The sequence below is a fragment of the Carlito syrichta genome, unplaced genomic scaffold (assembly GCF_000164805.1).
Source record: "Carlito syrichta isolate Samal-C Ts95f unplaced genomic scaffold, Tarsius_syrichta-2.0.1 Scaffold304726, whole genome shotgun sequence".
Taxonomy (NCBI): Eukaryota; Metazoa; Chordata; class Mammalia; order Primates; family Tarsiidae; genus Carlito; species Carlito syrichta.
In genome coordinates, this window is record NW_007248822.1 from 184,036 (window position 1) to 204,298 (window position 20,263).

A 20,263-nucleotide genomic window follows, 5' to 3' on the forward strand; every position below is an offset into this window, starting at 1 on the left:
ATAAAAATTCTGTTTATAAGGATTATTTAGTTTTGAAGTAAGTTTCCTAATGTAACTTCAAGAAAATATAATTTTTTAGTTCATTTATCTTTGATGAAGAAACTATACATCCAGTGTTTGCTTAGATAATGTAGTTTGATAAGCAAGAAGCAAGTTTATTTAAGGAATATAAATAATTAGTTCCTTATTTGTTGGCTATATACAACATGATATATGATTTGGTATTCTCCAAATCATTTCATAAATTGTAATCATATACCTAAAGATATGCATCAGATTATCTTAGACATGGTGCTTATTTCAGGGTAAGCTTTTGTCCTGAGGTGGTCTGATTTTAGTTTGTTTGTTTGCTTGCTTGCTTGCTTGCTTGTTTATTGAGTTGGCATCTCACTCTGTCACCCAGGCTGGAGTGCAATGACACCACCACAGCTCACCACAGCCTCCACCTCTTGGGCTCAGGTCCCGTCTCAACCTCTCAAGTAGCTGGGACTACAGGAGCGTGCCACTATGCCAGGCTAAATTTTTGATTTTTTGTAGAGACCAGGTTACCCAAGCTGGTCTCGAACTCCCTCTGGGCTCAAGCAATCCTCTCGTCTTGGCCTCCCAAAGTGCTGGGATTGCAGGTGTGAGCCACTGCACCCGGCCAGGAATGGTCTAATTTTTTTTTTTATTTTTTATTTGGAGTCTCACTCTGTTGCCCAGACTGGAGTGCAGTGGCTGCTCCCGGCCACCGCAGCCTCGACCTGTTGGACTCCAGCGATCCTTCCGCCTCAGCCTTCCAGGGATGGTCTAATTTTAAGGAAGCACAAGATTGTTGTTTGTTGAATAGTGAAAGGGAAATTCTCCCTCATTCTGAAGTAGCTCTGGTTACTGTTGGCAGTAATAATTAAGTGAGGATCCTGGCATCCTGGAAAGCAAAGCTTTGGTAGGATGAAACTGGGTTCTTGGCTAGTAATTGTTTATCATCCAAATCATGACATTTATAGGAACAAAAGGGATGTTCTTAATAATTATACTAGGATAAAAGCATAAGCAGAACTGTTTTAAGCAAATCAGGATCCATAGTCATTCTAGTTCTTGTTAATACCCCAGTTCTTGCTGATACTGTTGAATACCTGGACCAAACTATACTTGAAGCCTAATCTACCTCTGGACTTTTCAATGATATGAACCAATGTTTTCTTATTATTTAAGTCCATATGAGTTAGAAGTTCTGTAACTTACAATAGAAAATATCATAACTGATGTAGTGTCTCAACTTACTCCCAATTTTATTTCCCTGTTTTGAAGCTGTTAGAATTTGTGGACATGTCTGGAAACAATATTTAATAATCTCTCTTGATTATGTGATTATAAATACCACTCAGCTGACATTTCTGCATTCGGTCAGAAACCAGTTTCACATTCTGCCTATTCTTTTGAAACTTAAAATAAAATCAGCCTGTTGTGGTGGCTCATGTCTGTAATCCCAGCACTTTGGGAGGGTAAGGTTAGAGGATGACTTAAGATCAGGAATTCAAGATCAACCTGGGCAATATAGTAAGACCCCATCTCTACAAAAACTTTTTTTTTAAAATTTGAGTCAGAGTCTCACTCTGTCACCCAGGCTGGAGTGCAATGGCATGCCTATGGCCACTGCAGCCTCGACCTACTGGATTCAGGTGATCCTTTCTCCTCAGCCTTCCAAGTAGTTAGAATCACAGGCATGCGCCACCATGTCTGGCTAATTTTTTGATTTATTGTAGCGACGAGGTCTCACCATGTTGCTCAGGCTGGTCTTGAACCCCTGGGCTCAGGCAATTCTCTTGCCTCTGCCTCCCAAAGTGCTGGGATTGCCAGTGTGAGTCATCATATCTTATTATGAATTTTTTTGAATTATATTTTAGTAAGAAAAAAATGTTTTTGAGTTTTCTAATGACTCTTTAGGGTTCTGGCCCTTATTTATTTATTTGAGTTGGAGTTTCACTCTGTCACCCAGGCTGGAGTTCAGTGGCATGCTTCATGGCCACTGCAGCCTCGACCTGTTGGGTTCAGGTGATCCTTCCACTTCAGCCTTCTAAGTAGCTGGAACTACTTGTGCACGCCACCATGCCTGACTAACTTTTTGATTTATTGTAGAGATGAGGTCTCACGATCTTGTCCAGGCTGGTCTCGAACCTGTGGCCTCAGGCATTCCTCTTGCCTCAGCCTCCCAAAGTTTTGGGATTACAGGCACGAGCCACTGTGCCTGGCCTTCTACAAAAACTTTTTAAAAAAATTAATTGGGTGTGGTGGCACATGCCTGTAGTTCCAGCTACCTGGGAGGCTGAGGCAGGAGGATAGCTTGAGCCCAGGAGTTCAAGGCCACAGTGAGCTATGATCATAGCACTGCACTCCAGCCTGGGTGACAGAGTGAGACTCTGTTTCTAAAAAATAAGTAAAATAAAATAACTAAATATTACAATTTTATATTAGAGCTATTTAATTTCTTTGATAACAATCTGTACCAGAAGTGAGATTACATTTAATATAATATAAATCCATTTAATTAGGAACTGAATTGGCATATTCATTACTTTTTGGGCAACACTGTACAAAGCTTGGACAATAGTGAAACAAAACAATGGGAACTATTCTTTTTTTTTTTTTTGAGTTGAAGTCTCACTCCGTCGCCCAGACTGGAGTGAAGTGGCACACTCACGGTCACCCCAGCATCGACCCACTGGACTCCAGTGATCCTTCTCCATCAGCCTTCCAAATAGCCGGAACTATAAGCGTGCACTACCCCACCTGGCTAATTTTTGATTTATTGTGGAGACAAGGTCTCACAAAGCTGCCTGGGCTGGTCTCGAACCCGTGGGCTCAGACAATCCACTTGCCTTGGCCTCCCAAAGTGCTGGGATTATAGGCTGAGCCACTGAGCCTGGCCCAATAGGAACTACTAAAGAACTTTACCAATAAAGTGTTTTCTGACAAGGCAACTTACATCTCTCACATGCTGTAGTTTTATCCTCTTAATATACTCTCTAAAGGCAATATCTTGTGAGATTGTTTGATGCCCATGGGGTCTGCTGGTGACTGTATGTGTAATTTGCATTATGGATTCCAGGATTTTTTGGTATTGTGTATAATCCATGCTGTTTGAATTTTTTTTTTTTAAAGAAGGATTTATTGAGAGGAAAAAAGAGCTCCCACAGTGAGAGGGGACCCAAAGGGGTTGCCCTGTTTGAAGTTTTTTAGTCTCATTCCTACAACATTTCATTGATTCAGTTGATAGATTCATTCTTCACACATTTATCGTGTACCTAGTTTTGTATAAGGCATGAGCTAATTACAGGAGAACCTTTGCTGTCCAAGAGTTGCCATGTGGCTGGGGAGAGAGGACACACAACACCTAGACTTTTTTGTTGTTGTTGGGGTCTCACTCTGTCACCTAAGCTGGAATGCAGTAGCATGATCACGGATCACCCGTCTTGACTCCCTAGGTATAGGTGATCTCCTGCCTCAGGCTCCCAAGTAGCTGGGACTACAGGCACATGCCACCATGCCTGGCTAATATTTTTATTTTTATTTTTTGTAGAGACAAGGTCTCGTTTTTTTGCCCAGGCTGGTCTTGAACTCTTGAGCTCAAGTGAGCCTCCCTCCCCGATCCCCTAAAGTGTTGGGATTACAGGCATGAACCACTGCGCCCGGCCTTACACCTTGACTTTAATGCAAAACTTGTCAACTGGTGTGACCAGGCGAGTATTACAGGTGTGTCTCCTGACCTGTAACAGGTGGGGCCTGGACAGTGCCTCAGACTCCTGAGCAGTGTCAGCCATTCAGCCTGGGATTGCAAACAAATCTTAGCATTTTCTGCATGGGCTATGATTTGGAAAAAGATTTAAGGTGCTAAATGTCATAACAAGTATTACAAAATGCTTTGGAAGAAGAGAGGTGAATAATCTGCCCAAAGCACTTGAGAAGAGCTGGGCCTTGCCGGTAGCTAGGATTCCCACAGGCAGAAAGTGAAGAGAAGTGGAAAGTAATGATTTTAAAAAATACACACATGCTGTGATTCTGCAGTCCCCCTGATGGGAAGCTATTCTGCAGAAATTAAGCCAGCAGGAGGTAAAGACATATGTACAAAGATGTTTATTATAGCCTTGTTTGTTGTAGCAAAAGACTAGAAACAACATAATTATGTCAACAGCAGAATGGTTGAATAAATTATGGTATATCCATACTATGGAATGTCTGCAGCTTTTATTTTTATTATTCATTTGATTTAGAATTATGAGGTACAAGCGAGGATTTGCTACTTAGGTAGGCTGCATGCAGGTGAAGTTTGGGCTTCTAGCTGGTCCTCGCTCCCAGGTGGTGGACCAAGTACTCATTGTGTTGTTATGCACACCCCTCCTTCCTCCTTACCTCCCTCCACTTCCTCTCTCCCCCCCTTCCTCCCTTCCCCTCTTCCTCCCTTCCCCTGCTCCCCTAGCAGTGCCGAGGGACTGGTAATACCAACCTTGTGCTACTGGTTCAAGACCAGCCTGGGCATCAGCTTATAAGTGAGAACGGGAGGTATTCAGTTCTTTGTTTCTGTGATAGTTCACTTAGTATGACGTTCTCCAACTGCATCCAAGTTGCTGCGAAGGCCATGATTTTGTTCATTGGCAGCTTTTAAAAAGAATTAAATCTCTATATGTTGATCTGCAGTTGTAAAAACAAGTCACAATGGCAAGATAAATAGCTAGATCCATTTTTGTAAGGCAATGACTTATAAATGGGTGTTTGTTGATCTATGAATATGGAGAAAGGTGGACAAAGATATACCAGCTGTTAATATTGGTTATGTGGGTTGCAATGGTTAAGGGGATGGTGTTGGCTGATTAATTTTTCTTTTGTAGTTCTCTGTTCTATTGGTCTTGTTCCAATGGTCTTTTAAAATTGTCATTAAAGGCTGATGTTTGGAGCAGGAGACACAAACCCAGGGAAAGTGCAATAGATTGGAACTGAGTGTACACTTGTGAAATGTTAACTTCTTAAATGATTTCATTTCTATGGAAAAGAAAATTTAGTGCGTTTAGAACTTTATCTCCTTTCTGTTACTCTGTACTTTTCCCTTTTAATAATCTGACCTCGGTAAAGAAAGTCACATTCACCTGTACGTCTTGGCCTGGTGGTTTGAAGAATACTGAGGGTCAGGAGAAGGAGGATGGGGGTGACTAGCCCACCTGTATCTCTCTGCTGGTTACTTCCCCAGATCACCAGAGGTCCAGGTAGAGACCTAGGAAGAGCAAGCATTGGCGCAGACCTTGATGGGACAGTGGAGGCCAGGGAGTGGCTTCAAAGCTACAAGGCAAAGTCAGCACTCCTTCATTGCTAGAAGGGGCTAAGAGAAACAAGACATGCTCACGGTCATCCCAGCATTGACCTGCTGGGCTCCAATGATCCTTCCGCCACAGCTTTCCAAGTAGCTGGAACTACAGGTGCGAACTACCACTTGCGGCTCATTTTTTTATTTTTTTGAGTTGGAGTCTCACTCCATCGCCCAGGCTGGAGTGCAGTGGCACACTCATGGCCACCCCAGCGTCAACCTGTTGGGCTCAGGCGATCCTTCTGCCTCAGCCTTCCAAGTGACCGGAACTACAGGCACGCACTACCACACCCAGCTAATTTTTGATTTATGGTAGAGATGAGGTCTCGCTAAGTTGCCGGGGCGGGTCTTGAACCCACGGGCTCAGGCAATCCACTTGCCTTGGCCTCCCAAAGTGCTGGGATTACAGGCTGAGCCATGGAGCCCAGCCAAGGCATGCCTTGATAAACGTAATGATCACCCAGGGGTTGTCGTGCCATTTCCCGTCCACTGCTTCAGCATAATGTAGACTTATGCTATGACTTAGGAGCAACAGTTTCCTGGTGTGTGGGTGTTTCTGAATATCTGTGTTTCTATAGGCGGAGAACACTTCCACCTCTTGTTACTGTCCAAGTCCACCAAAATGTTTTCTAGCATGTTTACGACTATTTTTCAGAAGCCTCATTAGGTCAATTTTCCACCGTAGAGACTAGAATATGGGCTGTGCTTGGAACTCTACTTTGGGAAAGATTTCTTATTTTACAGACATGTCAACACAATGGAATGACTTTACTTAAAACACTATACTCATTCTAGTTCCTTCCTCCTCAACCTCTCTTTTAAAATAACACTCATTGTTGTTAGATTTTTTTGGTGTCGTTTGCCAAAGCACCACAGTCTCAATGTAGAAACTCGGAAAATTCAGTAATGCCCAAGCAACATTTTGGTACCATCGTTTGGAGATAGTTTTGAACATTTTTTTCTTTAAACGGTAACGGGGTGTTGCGAACTTTTTTGTAAACCACCTTTTTTCTTTTCTACCACTTTCTACTTTTTGGTTTTTTTTGGGGGGGGGGGCAAGGACTACCTTTCTCTACCCCGGGTCGCAATCCCAACCATCCCGGATTGCCGCCGGCAGATAGAGGGCGGGATACCGCCCCGCCCATCCGGAGGCCGCCGGGCCTAAGTGGGCGCGGCCCCTTTAAGGAGCCGGAGCTGGGGGGCGGTCCCCACGCTGATTGGCGGAGCTCGGAGCCACGTGGCCGTCTCGGGGCTGCTGCTCTGCGGCGGCGGCTGTCGGGGGGCTCTGGCGGGCGGGCGCCGCCTGTCCCCGCCGAGGGAGCGAGTTGGCAGATGTGCTTGAGGAGGTCCCTGGTCGGCCTCACCTTTTGTGCCTGCTACCTGGCTTCTTACCTCACGAACAAGGTGAGGGGGGCGAGCGCGGGAGGCGGTGATTGCACGTGGGAGAGTCGCGTCCCCTCATCGGACGGGTGACAGATGCAGCCTCAAGCTTTTTTTGTTTTTGTTTTTTTCCGGTTGGCAATGGAAAGGAAGCCGCTTCCGTGTGGGATGCTCTTTTACAAGTAGGATTTGTTGATCTGGGCTATCCTCGTTTCCCGCCCTGCAAAGCATCCTGTACCCTGTACGTCTCCTGGGAACCAGGATGTTTTGACTGATCATTTCCTGGGAGCTTTATTTTGGGTTGTGTGGACTACTTTCAAGGGAAAGCAATTGGTTCCTGTTCCCTCGGGGAAGGAGGAGTCAGAGAAGAAATCAGACACCTCCTACCTTCTTTCCAGATGCGCCCCTGCCGCAGAACCCAGCAAGGTTCTAGAAGCCTTTAAATAGAAGAGATTAATTCATCACCCCTCACACCAGCGGCTCCCAAATCGATTTTTATATGTCTCCATCCCAGGCACTTCCAGTATATTTAAGAGTTTTGGGTGTACTTTAAAAAAAAATAAAACGTGACTAAGTTTAAAATAGCTCATGAAACTCTTTTGATGAAGAGGCAGAGAAGTACTGATGCCATGTTTTGGTTGTGGTTTTGTTAGAGGGAAGCTGGCTTGGGTTTGGTACCTTGTTCCATACAGTGGGCGTGGCTAAGACTTCACCTGTTGGCCTGGACCCTGGGAGGACCTGAGCAGCAGTGGTGATACTGGGCCCAGGATCACCTTCCCCTACTGTGGCGTCTCTACTGCTGTTTCCCCACTTGCTCTGCATTTGCTTCTCCATTGCTCCCCATTCTCCCCATTTTCTCCCCCATCTTGCTTTCTGGGAAAGAACCAGCATTTCCTTATACCCTCTCTCTTAAAGTGATTACTTTCTTTAGTGTATTCAGAGGATGCTCCCCAGCCCTTTCTCCCTGACAAGTTGATTCTTAGTTATGGTGATGGGCCTTTGAAGATCCATAAATGCTGTCCTACTGGGAGGCAGTGATGCGTTTACATTCTAGCTGCGCTTACTTGGTCTTTGGGACATTCATCTCTCTAAACCTGAGTTTTTTAACTTTAAGATGGGATACAGTCTTCTTGAAAGGGTTATGAGGTTCATGGAAATGATGTTTGTAAGGTGGTTGGCCTGGTCCCCACCATGGTGGTAAATGCTCCAAAAGGTGTTAGTTACTCTGGAAGAAAAGAAAGGACAATCATTTGTTTATGGTGTGACATGGTTATTATTCGCTTTTAACAGATTTGCTTTATTCTCATGGGACATGTAGCTAAACTAAGATTATATATACTTATATTAATATATTATATATTAATATACTGTATATGTAATTATATATTAATATGATATACAATTGTCTACCTAATCTGATGGATATACTGATAACATGTTACTTTAAAACAGAATTACCTTCCTTTTATTTCCATATAATCATTAAATGGGGCAGATTGATGTCTTTCATGAAAGCCCACAAGCCATGACATTGGTTAGGCAAAAAACATTTTATCTAGGGAAAAAAAAGTCCAGCAGGCAAATAACATATAGTTTATAGATATCTATACCCAATAAATTAAAAATCGATGCCACAAATGCAAAAGCACACCTAGGGATACTGTCTAAAGAAGGAGAAGGTGAGCTCAAGAGTGAAGAAGAGGTGGGAGGGCCAGGTAGGGATGCAAGAGTTGGTTATACATCACAGAGAGGTGGTTGTGTCTCATGGGTCTCTGGTGAGGAACTTTGTAGCTCTTCGAAGCTCTGAACCTTTTTTTTTTTTTTTTTTGAGTCCAGGTCTTACTCTGTGGCTTAGGCTGGAGTGCAGTGGCATGATCACTGCTCACTGCAGCCTCTGCCTCCTGAATTCAGGCAGTCCTTCTACCTCAGGCTCCTGAGTAGCTGAGACTACAGGCTTTTAAATAAATTTTTTTGTAGAGACGAGGTCTCACTATGTTGCCTTGGCTGGTTTTGAACTCCTGGGCTCAAGCAATCCTCCCGCTTCAGTCCCAAAGTGCTGAGATTACAGGCATGAGCCACTGTGCCCAGCCATGAATGCGTTAATTTGATAAGAAAAATGCTAAAACCTCAGTGAAAATAAATGGATAAAAGGCACGGATAGTCAATTTATTGAAAAAAGAGATAGCAAGTGGATAATATGTATAAGAAATTTTTTTTTTTGGAGTTGGAGTCTCACTCTGTCACCCAGACTGGAGTGCAGTGGCTGCTCCCGGCCACCACAGCCTCGACCTGCGGGGCTCCGGCGATCCTTCCGCCTCAGCCTTCCAAGTAGCCGGAATTACAGGCATGCGCTACCACGCCCGGCTGATTTTTTTTTTTATTTATTGTAGAGATGGGGTCTCGCTGCCCAGGCAGGTCTTGAACCCTTGGGCTCAGGCAATCCACTCACCTCAGCCTCCCAAAGGTGCGGGATTACAGGCTGAGCCACCGAGCCTGGCTCATAAGAAATTTGCTTATACTCCTTTCAACGTCTCCCAACTTGCTCCTTCTCTTTCTCATATCACTGCTAAGATCTTGCTCTTCTGCTAAATAGCATTTTATCTGAGCGACACTTCTCAGTGACACAGGTAACTGCTGAAAGGAGACATGTGTAGGACTTAGATTCCATTTGTTATAGCTTTCATTTTTCTCTGTTCTTTAGTGAGGTGAGGAGAGAGGTTCAGGATCTTTGATCACCTTCAGTATCTAGGCCAAAGCTAAGCGTGCAATAAACTAAGTAAATATTTGTTGTCATAATGAAGCTTGTTAAGGATGTTACAGGACATGACTTAGATGCTTGCTTTTCTTTCTCCATTTTAGAATGAAAATATCAGGGAAAGAAGGGAGGAGCACATTGAATTCTGTGTTAAATGAACTTCAGGGAAGAATGATAAATGTGGAACAGAGCACAGACAGTTTTGCTGTAACTGTGGAGCTCAAACAGGGAATTCTACGTGGACTTATCCTTGGGGAGGAAAGTAGACCTGTAAACTTGCCCAACACTGGTCCACTTAATTTTTTTTAGGTCATGTGAAAAATCAGTAGAGTCCTTGCCTAAAGCTGTTTAATGGTTTTAGACTTTTAAAACATTCTTAAAGAGGCCAGTTGTGGTAGCTCACGTCTGTAATCCCAGTACTTTGGGAGGCTGGGGAGGAGGTTCTCTTGAAGCCAGGTGTTGGAGACCAGCCTAGGCAACCAAATGAGATCCTGTCTCTAACAAAAATTTAAAAATTAGCTGGGCTTGGTGGTGCATGCCTGTTTCCCAGCTCCGTGGGAATCTGAGGTGGGAGGATTGCTTGAACCCAGGAGTTTGAGGCTGTAATGAGCTGTAATCGCACCATTGCACTTCAGCCTGGGTGACAAAATGAGACCCAGTCTCAAAAAAAAAAAAAAATCCTAAAACGTTCAATAATAGGAAAACATTGAAAAGATACTCAGAAGGATGAAACACAATTTCTTCATTCATAAGGTGCCATAAGTTTATTTAAAAGATATAATAGATATGCGTAGGGCGCTTCACGGCGCGCAGGCGCAGGATGCCCCACAGGCTGGGAAGCTAAGCAGGGTCGCTCCTGGTGAGCCCTTGGATGGGAGACCTGACGCCCAGAGAAATGCGTATTGACCTTATCTGAGATAGGTTTTTTTTTTGTTTTTTTTTGAGTTGGAGTCTTACTCCGTCGCCCAGACTGGAGTGTACTGGCCACTCCCAGCCACTGCAGCCCTGACCTGCTGGGCTCTGGCGATCCTTCTGCCTCAGCCTTCCAAGTAGCTGGAACTACAGGCATGCGCTACCACACCCGGCTAATTTTTTTATTTATTGTAGAGATGAGGTCTCGCCAAGTTGCCCAGGTGGGTCTCGAGCCCACGGGTTCAGGATTTTTTAAAAATTTTGATTTGAGTCGGAATCTTACTATGTCATCCAGGCGGGAGTGCAGTGGCACCCCAGCCTCTACCTGCTGGGCTCAGGCGATCCTTCTGCCTCAGCCTTCCAAGTAGCTGGAATCACAGGCATATGCCACCACACCTGGCTAATTTTTTTTTATTGTAGAGATGAGGTCTCACCAAGTTGCCTAACTGGCCTCAAACCCGTGGGCTCAGGCAGTCCTCTCACCTCTGCCTCCCAAAGTGCTGTGATTACAGGTATGAGCTACTGTGCCCAGCTGAGATAGTTTTTTTTTTTTTAATCCTTAAACTGCCTACAGCACAGCAAAAATTATGACACCTATGCAGAATTAGTTAAAAAAAAAATCTTTTAATGCAAAACACATACAAAACCCTAAAAAAAAATTTGGAGAACTACAAAGGAAAGAAAGACAAGGATGTCGTTCTACTTGAAGAGAAACAAAGAAGGAACTGGATTTTTAGGTAAGCTAGACCATATAGTGGATACCCTGAGAAAACAGACTATGGCTAAGGATGTTTTCTCCAGAGTTGCTATGGTTGCAGCATGATGGTTCTGGCATCTGGGAAGATGCTGAGTGTTTGAGCATCTTCTGCATGGGACCCAGCTGCTGTGCTTTCCAGTTTGCTCATGATCCCAGCTCCATTTCCCAGTTAACAGTCTTTGGATGGTCCTGGGGAAAGCAGGCTCACTCCCTTAAGTGTGAGTTGGAAATTCGTTTGCCCAGTAGAAACAAGGTCTTGCTCTGTTGCCTAGGATGGAGTGCAGCGGTGTAATCGTAGCTCATTGTAACCTCAAACTCATGGGCTCAGATGACCCTCCCACCTCAGCCTCCTGAGTAGCTAGGACTGCAGGTACACACCACCACATCTGACTAATTTTTGTGTAGAAATAGGGCCTTGCTATGTTGCCTAGGCTGGTCTACAACTCCTGGTCTCAAGTGATCCTCCCACCTCAGCCTCCCAAGTGCTGGGATTACAGGCATGGGAGCCAACACACCCGGCCCCTTTTTCAAACTTAAATATACTTGCATAATGTGCTTATGTTTCTTCAGTAGGAATTTCTGTAATTTATGGTCTGTCAATTGTCTAATCATTTGAAATGTCCAATAATCTGGTATTTGTTTTTCAGTTTGTCCTGTCTGTCTTGAAATTTACCTATCCTACATTATTCCAAGGGTGAGTATCTTTTATGTTCTTTATACACATTATTAAATGTTCTTTGAAATAGTTTTAATAACTGTATAGATTTTTCGTCAAATAGACAGACTGTACTTTATTTAGCCATCCTATTAATGGGCATTTAAATTGTGTTCCCTTTTGGGAGTATAAAAGCAATGTTATCTGACATTTTTGTGTTCAGATCTGTCAAATTTCTAATTATTTATTCGGGATTGACTCCTACATAAGACATTTGGGCAGCTGCAGTGGGAGTAATTGAGCCCAGGAGTTTGAGACCAGCTTGGGCAGCATAGTGTGACCCTGTCTCTACAAAAAATCAAAAAATTATCTGGGCATGGTATGTGCGACTGTAGTCCTAGTTGCTCAGGAGGCTGAGGTGGAAAAATCACCTGAGCCCAGGAGGTCGAGGCTGCGGTGAGCCATGATGGTGCCACTGCATTCTAGCCTGGGCAACAGAGTGAGATTCTGACTCAAAAAAAGAAAATAAACTTGGGATTAAGTATATGAACTTCCTTAGTATTCTTGAATATTAACAAATTATTTTCCAAAAATTTTTTACCAATTTTCATTGCCACCTAGCCTGTATATGAAAATTTCTATAAATGTTACACTGAGACTTTGACTCTCTTTTTGATTTCATGAACAAAAAAGTATATTGTTTTGTTTTATAATTTCTTAGATTATTCATGAAGTTCAACAGTTTTCTCATGCATATTATTCAATCATATCTCTTTTTTCAGTGAATTGTCTATTTGTGCCTTTTTAAAAATGAAACTTTCAATACTATATATTTTTAAAAAGACAGACAAGGTTTCACTATGTTGCCCAGGCTGGTCTCAAACTCCTGGCCTCTATCAATCTTCCTGCCTTGGTCTCCCAAAGTGCTAGAATTACAGGTGTGAGCCACCATACCTAGCCTATTAGTGTCTTCTATCTATTTTCGTTTTTTTTTTTTTTTTGAGTTGGAGTATCACTCTGTTGCCCAGATTGGAGTACAGTGGCCGCTCCCGGCCACCACAGCCTCGACCTGCTGGGCTCCGGCGATCCTTCCGCCTCAGCCTTCCAAGTAGCTGGAACTACAGGCACTCGCTACCATGCCTGGCTAATTTTTTATTTATTGTAGAGATGAGGTCTCGCCAAGTTGTCTGGGGGGGTCTCAAACCTGTGGGCTCAGGCAATTCACTTACCTCGGCCTCCCAAAGCACTGGGATTACAGGCTGAGCCACCGAGCCCGGCTATCTATTTATTTTCACTAGGGTTTTAGTATTTCTTAAAAGTAATGTAATGAATTCTTCATATTTTAAGGATGCCAATCACTTATCCAACACATTTATTTGGAATTTTTTTTGCAATTCGTTTATAATTATTTTGGTTATGTAAATGTTTTATTTTTATGTGGACAAATATATTGATTGTTTATTTTTATTTATTTATTTATTTTTTGAGGCCACCTAGATCTTCCAAAGTGCTGGGATTACAGACATGAGCCACTGCACCTGGCCTGATTGTTTCTTTTATGATTTCTTCCATTGCTTTTTGTTTTTTGGGGTTGTTTTTTTTTTTTGTCTTTTCCTCAGTGTGAAGCTTCCATTGCTTTTATGTGTATTCTTCCCTATCACAAGATCATTTAGTCACCTACATTTCATTAAAGCTTTTTCAATATTTAATCATTGTTGGTTTATTTTAGCATATGGTGCAATGTCAGGAGATTGCCCCAGCCCCAACAGTTAACTAATGTATACTAGCCTCATCTGTTGTATAATCCTTCCTTTGGGTTGTTAATAGCATATACAGATGGTCCCAAGTTATGATGCTTCAATTCAGAATTTTTCAACGATAGAACCATATGCATTCAGTAGAAACTGTACCTCACATTTTGAATCTAGATCTTTTCCTGGGTTAGCGATACTCCCGTGATGTTGGATAGCTGCCACGCTAGTCGGCCACACTGATGTCAGTGTTCTGAGCTCTTTGAAGGTGGGCTGGGCTAAGCTATGGTGTGCAGCAGATTAGGGGTCTTATGTGCATTTTCAACTTACAATATTGTCAAGTTCTGATGGATTTGTCAGGACATAACACCATGTAAGTCAAGGAGCATCTGTATATAGTCTTTTTTCTTTCTTTCTTTTTTAAGTTGACATCTCACTCTGTCACCCAAGCTGAAGTGTAGTGGAACACTCGTGGCCACTGCAGCCTCGACCTACTGGGCTCAGGCAATTTTTCTGCCTCAGCCTTCCAAGTAGCTTGCACCACAGGCCCACCATACCCAGCTAATTTGTTTGATTTATTGTAGAGGCGCGGTTTTGAGCCAGGCTCGGTGGCTCAGCCTGTAATTCCAGCGCTTTGGGAGGCTGAGGTGAGTGGATTGGCTGAGCCTGCAGGTTCGAGACCCGCCTGGGCAACTTGGCGAGACCTCATCTCTACAATAAATCAAAAAATTAGCCGGGCGTGGTAGCGCGCGCCTGTAGTTCCAGCTACTTGGAAGGCTGAGGCGGAAGGATCTCCGGAGCCCAGCAGGTCGAGGCTGTGGCCACCGCACTCCAGTCTGGGCGACAGAGTGAGACTCCGACTCAAAAAAAAATAAATTAGCTGGGCATGGTGGTGCATGCCTATAGTTTCAGCTACTTGGAAGGCTGAGGCAGACGGCTCGCCGGACCCCAGCAAGTCAAGGCTGCAGTGGCCGTGAGCGTGCCACTGCATTCCAGTCTGGGTGACGGAGTGAGACTCCAACTCAAAAAAAAAAAAAAAAAAAAAGAGAGACCTGGTTTTGCCATGTTGCCCGGGCCGATCTTGAACCCACGGGCTCAGGCAATCTTCTCATCTACATTTCCCAAAGTGCTGTGATTACAGGCGTGAGCCACCATGCCTGGCTGTCATTTTTCTAGATTCTCTTTGGGTAAACTCAAGAATTACTTTGTCAAGTTCCTCCCTAATATATCATAGCAAACTTTTTTTTTTTTTTGAGTCAGAGTCACACTCTGTCATCCAGGCTGGAGTGACACAATCATGGCTTATCACAGCCTCAACCTCCTTGGCTCAGATGATCCTTCTGCCTCAGTCTTTTGGGTAACTGGAACTATAGGCACGTGCCACCACGCCTAGCTAATTTTTTTTTTTTTTTTTAATATTTTGTAGAAACGAGGTCTTGCTATGTTACCTAGGCTGGTGTCAAACGCCTGGGCTCAAGCAATCCTCCTGTCTTGGCCTCCCAAAGTGTTGGGATTATAGGCATGAGCTACGGCACCCAGCCCACACAAACGTTTTAAAAATATTTTCTGCCATTATGCATATTTTAATCAATAAAGCTGGGATACTGTTTTCTCAGTGAGTAGCCAGTGTTTCCTGGTCCTGGTGTCCTTTTACGTCTCTCCAGGTAGAAATTCTGTGGAAAAGGATGTTGTCTACACCTGGGTTGCCTTTCCCCTGGTTGTCCATGGACAAATTAAACTGAATGCATCTCTTCCAGTAGAGTGTAAGATCTACAAAGATATTGCTTTATCTGTTTTAATTTGTCCATGGACAAATTAAACTGAATGCATCTCTCCCAGTAGAGTGTAAGATCTACAAAGATGTTGCTTTATCCGTTTTGCCACTGGAGTATTCCCAGTGCCTAGAACAATAAATAGGAGGTGCACACTAGGGCAGAATAACTTATGCCACAAGTATTTATTGGCACATCCTGTGTGCTAGGCACTGTTCTGGACACTTGGGGCACAATGATGAAGAAGACAAAGATCCCTGTTCTTGTGGAACTCGTTTTTTCTGTCTGTTCCTTTCATTTAACTGTAGTGAATGGCACCCTCTATCCAATTACCCAACTGAGAAACCTGGGAGTTATAATTGATTCCTTTGTCTCATTCATTCTCCATCTCTGGTTAACCACCAGGGCCTCCTGGACATCTTTAGAATCCGTCCACCTTCTTCATCCATGTTGTCCCTTGCTGGGCCACTGTCATCTCTCAAATTACATAAAATCTTCTAACTTGCCTTCTCATCTCCAGTCTTACTTCTCTCAAGCACTTTTTAATTTTTTTTGTGGTGTAGTCTCACTCTGTTGCCCAGGCTGGAGTACAGTGGCATTATCATGGCTCACCGCAGCCTTGACCTCCCAGGCTTAGGTGATCCTCCTGCCTCAGCCTCCCAAGTAGCTGGGACTATAGGCATGTACCACCATACCTGGCTAATTTTTAAATTTTTGTAGAAGTGAGATCTTGCTATGTGATGCAGGCTGGTCTCAAACTCCTGGGCTCAAGCAATCCTCTTGCCTTGGCCTCCCAAAGTGCTGGGATTACAGGTGTGAGCTACTGTGTCTTGCCTCAAGTACATTCCCGTCCTTGTAAAGAGAGGGAGTCTCCCCTGATGTGAATACTACAGTGTTGCTCCCATGCTTAAAGCCTGTCAGTGGGTCCCCATGTTGAAGTCCCAGCTTCTTACTGTGATTGATGTGGCCCTTCAGGACCAGCCCCTCCTCTCCAGGGTCAGCTCCTGCCACTCCCTTCTCAAATGGTCACATGTTAAGGTCTAGACCAATTGAATTTCTTCTAGAAACTTTGAACAAGCCATTGTCTCTCTCACTTCTGTGCCTGTGTTTCCTCTGGCTCTTCTACTTTGAATATGCTTCAAGTTTTTGCAAATGTACCTTCTCTAGGAAGTCTTCCTGCTCACCAGACTAGGCGATCTGCCTTCCCTAAGGTGTTGGGAGCCAGCCACAGAGGCCCACTGAGCATTAGGGATCAGGAAGGGCTGTTGACCCTGAGACCACTAGGATGCGTTCAGGAGCTATTGACCCCATTTCCTCCCCCTTTCTACTCAGCACTAACCAGATTAAGCTCCTGTGAGCTCAAAACATAAAAACTCTGAGACCGGGACGAACACAAGCTAACTTTAGAAGCTCATTGCTCCCATTCTTCCACAAACTGCAGTTTTGGCTTTCACACAACTTACAATTCAAACTCGGGTCACATCTAAGAGCCTTAGTATTGGTCACAGGCTTCTGGGTCATGATCTTAGGATTTATTGAAGTTGAAAAAGGTGTAAATTGTAGAATATAGTTTTAGAAGACAGCCATTTTGTTGAAAGAATGCGGCTGGGTTACTTGCAGGTAGCCCACTGTGAACTTTGGACTGGGCCACATTCCAAACATTCTGGGATGGGCCTCTTTAGTTTGTAAAGTAAGTACTTGAGTCTCTATAGAATTGTTTAACTTGGCATTAGTACGAAAAGGGTCTATAGGCAATATGAAAAGGGTTTATAGGCAGTACGAGAAGGGTTTAAAGGCAGTCATGGATTAAGGTTTCATGGATTAGGTTTAACATCTGTTATGGGATTATACCTGAAAGAACATCTGGTGGGTGGGGAACGCCCCTCACACACCTGACTGTGTATAAAAGACCCGTTGTAATTCCCAATAAAGGGCTTCTGCACTAAACAGGGGTCCAGTCTCCTTCTTTCTCTCTCTCTCTCTCTCTTTCTTCTTCCCCCCAATCGCCGACGCCATCTCCACCTTTGAGGTACCCTGAACCTGGCAGGAGCTGGACTCCCGCACTAAGGGACTTGTAGGACCTGCTACTCTTCCTGGTGGGCTTCATCACACTTGATTGTAATTATTCGTTCATTATCTTACTTTCCTGTTGACAGGGTTTCTTAACCTCAGGATAACATTCCAGAATTGACACTTGAGTTGGATTCTTTGCATGGGGGCTTCTCTCACATTGTAGGATGCATGGTGGTATTCCTGGCTTCTGTTTACTAAGTTCCAGTGGCACACCTACCCCTTCCATCCCAGTTGTGACAACCAGAAATTTCTCTAGACACTGCCAAGTGCTCCCTGGAGAAAAAAATTGCCTGGTTGAGACCAAGCTGTGAGCTCAGCTCACGTTTGATCTGCTGTGCTTCGCTGGGCCAGGAAAGCTTCACAGAGGCAACACTGGGTCTCACCAGCTGAGCAGGTGCTCACCCGAACTCAGGGAGACAGGAAAAACGTTATGGGGCGAGAGGATGGTGCACCCATACTCCTAGAAGTGGGACATGGCCTGGCACATTCTCCAGGTGTGGGCCGTTCAGTATGGCTGGAATGTGGCTGTCCATAGCAGGAGAGGGGCAGTACAAGTCCCAGACGGCTTGTGTGTCACACACAAGTTACTTTGTCCTGTAGGCCAAGGGTTCTCAGCTGTAATGTCGCAACACATGGGTGTGTTGTAGTTACCGGCGAGGTGAGATGTCTCAAGTCATTTATTTATCACTAGAAATAGGGTTTTGAAATCTATGGATGATTCACCTAAAATTAAAAAGCAGTTAGAGTTAGACAGTCTCTCTACTCATTTGGCATTTTGATGTGCTTTCTGCAGTGAGAGAGGGAGGGGTGCTTATAACCTGTGCTGCCCCCACTCTGCTTGCCGGGGGCAGGGTGTCTCATGGGAGCTTCATGACCCCCAAGTGTGTTGTTGGTAGAAAAGTGGCTGAGGGTTGCTACCTATGGCACCAGGAAGAATCATCTGTTTTTTAAACAAATGAGTAACACAGATTTCAGTTTATTTTTTATTTTTTTTGAGTCAGGGTCTTACTCTTTTGCTCAAGGTGGTACAGTGACATGATCATGACTCACTGCAGCCTCAACCTTTTGGGCTTTGGTGATCATTCCTCCTCAGTCTCCTGGGTCGCACCCCCTACAGGCATGCACTCCCATGCTTGGCTGCTTTTTAAAATTTTCTGTAGAGATGAGGTCTTGCTGTGTTGCCCAGGTTGGTCTTGAACTCCTGGGCTCAAGCAATCCTCCCACCTCAGCCTCCTAAAGTGCTGGGATTACAGGCATGAGCCGTGTACTTGGCTGAATTTCATTTTAAAACAAACCCTTGAACTGCAAAGTAGAGTATGAGAATTGAGGAAGAACCAGGGAGTGGGGGTTAATTAGGGGACCAATGCCATGGGCGAGCTGTGAGATGATGAGACCTTGAATTAAGGCAGAGGCAGGAGGGGTGGAGGGCAAGGCTTCGGATTTCAGCTCTGGTATGGGCTTATATAAAATCATTAAGATTTTGCTCATAGATGTTGGAGGGGAGAGCAGAGGTAGGGCTGTGATGCTGTGTAGGTTTCTGGTTTGGCTGCTGAGGGATAGGGAGGATGATTCAAAGGGGAAGTTCAAGGTGTTGTTTTGGGCATGTTATAATTAGGAGTTTGTGGGAGATCACAGCAGCAGTATCCTGGTGAGAGAGAGGATATGGGAATCTTTAGTACAGTGGCAGTGGGAGAAGCAGTGGCTATGGGTAGGGGTGTTCAGGGAAAGTCTGGAACAAGCATGTGCAACCCACAGCCCTCAGGCTGCATGCACCCCAGGACGGCTAGTCATGTGGCCTCACAAAATCTTTTAACATCATGTGTTTTTAGCATTTATTTTCTTCATGACCCCATGTGTGGTTTCATTTTTGAAGTTCACAATTATGTCTTATTCATGACATCGCTTTTTGGTAGCACATATATTTGTGAGCAGCTGTTTTCAGTTATGAAGCACACGAAGAGCAAAATATGGACAAACATTTCTGACGAGCACCTTGAGAACTCACTAAGAATTGCGACCACTTCCATGGAACCAGACACTGATAGATTAGTTTTACAAAAACAAGGTCAAATTTCTCAGTTTTATATTGTTCTCATTTTTTTCCCAAAACTTTAGAATTAAAAAAAAAGTCTTACTGTACATATACACTAACTATATTATATGATTTATGTGTGACCCAAGACAATTTCTCTTTGCTCCATGTGGCCCAGGGAAGCCAAAAGGTTGGACATCCCTGATCTAGAAGAAGAAGAGAAGAATATCAATATTTGTACTTACTGGACAGCTGGATTTAAGACAGTAGTGGAGATTGAGAAGGAAAGATCTGAGAAATGGGACAATTGGGATAGAGTGGGAGGAAGGAATTGTAACAGGGCTGAGTGTGTCTGTTTGTGTCAGTCAATAGATCGGTCGGGGCTTGATAGCATTTGAGGTCATGGCTCTATTAAATTCACATGAACTCTTGTCCTTTTCAGGTGGCAGACGTTCATTGGTGGACTTTTGCTCCATGTGTCATGGAAACTGGGCTGGGTGGAGATCAACAGCAGTCCAAGGTATAACAACCCCTCTGTGCTTGATTCGTGATTCATGCCCTGCCTTTTGCTGTTATTTAATTTCTTATGGTTTTATACCAGGAAACACGGATGTTTGTATGAGTTGCTCATCTCCTAGTTCCCTTCAGACCTTGAGATTCAGTTATTTTATAATCAAGTAAAACTCAAATAGTGTTTTCCTGGTTAATAATGCCACTGATGTATAGTATTAAAATTAGTTGAGATATATATTTTATAATGTCATATTAATTTTGATTTGTTTTAGATCATAGAAGCACTATGAATGAAATTTTTTTTTTTTTTTTTTGAGTTGGAGTCTCA

General features: G+C 43.8%; 1 protein-coding gene across 1 annotated transcript in view; it reads left to right on the forward strand.

Annotated features, from left to right (window-relative positions):
• The first annotated feature begins 6,592 nt into the window (after positions 1-6,592).
• TMEM241 (transmembrane protein 241) overlaps positions 6,593-20,263 on the forward strand; it is a 149,414-nt gene continuing 135,743 nt past the window's right edge. The window contains exons 1-3 of the mRNA XM_008060775.2: positions 6,593-6,739; positions 11,787-11,833; positions 19,865-19,942. Coding sequence (XP_008058966.1) covers positions 6,668-6,739; positions 11,787-11,833; positions 19,865-19,942 — 197 coding nt within the window. The 5' untranslated portion in view covers positions 6,593-6,667. The remainder of the gene's footprint in view (positions 6,740-11,786; positions 11,834-19,864; positions 19,943-20,263) is intronic.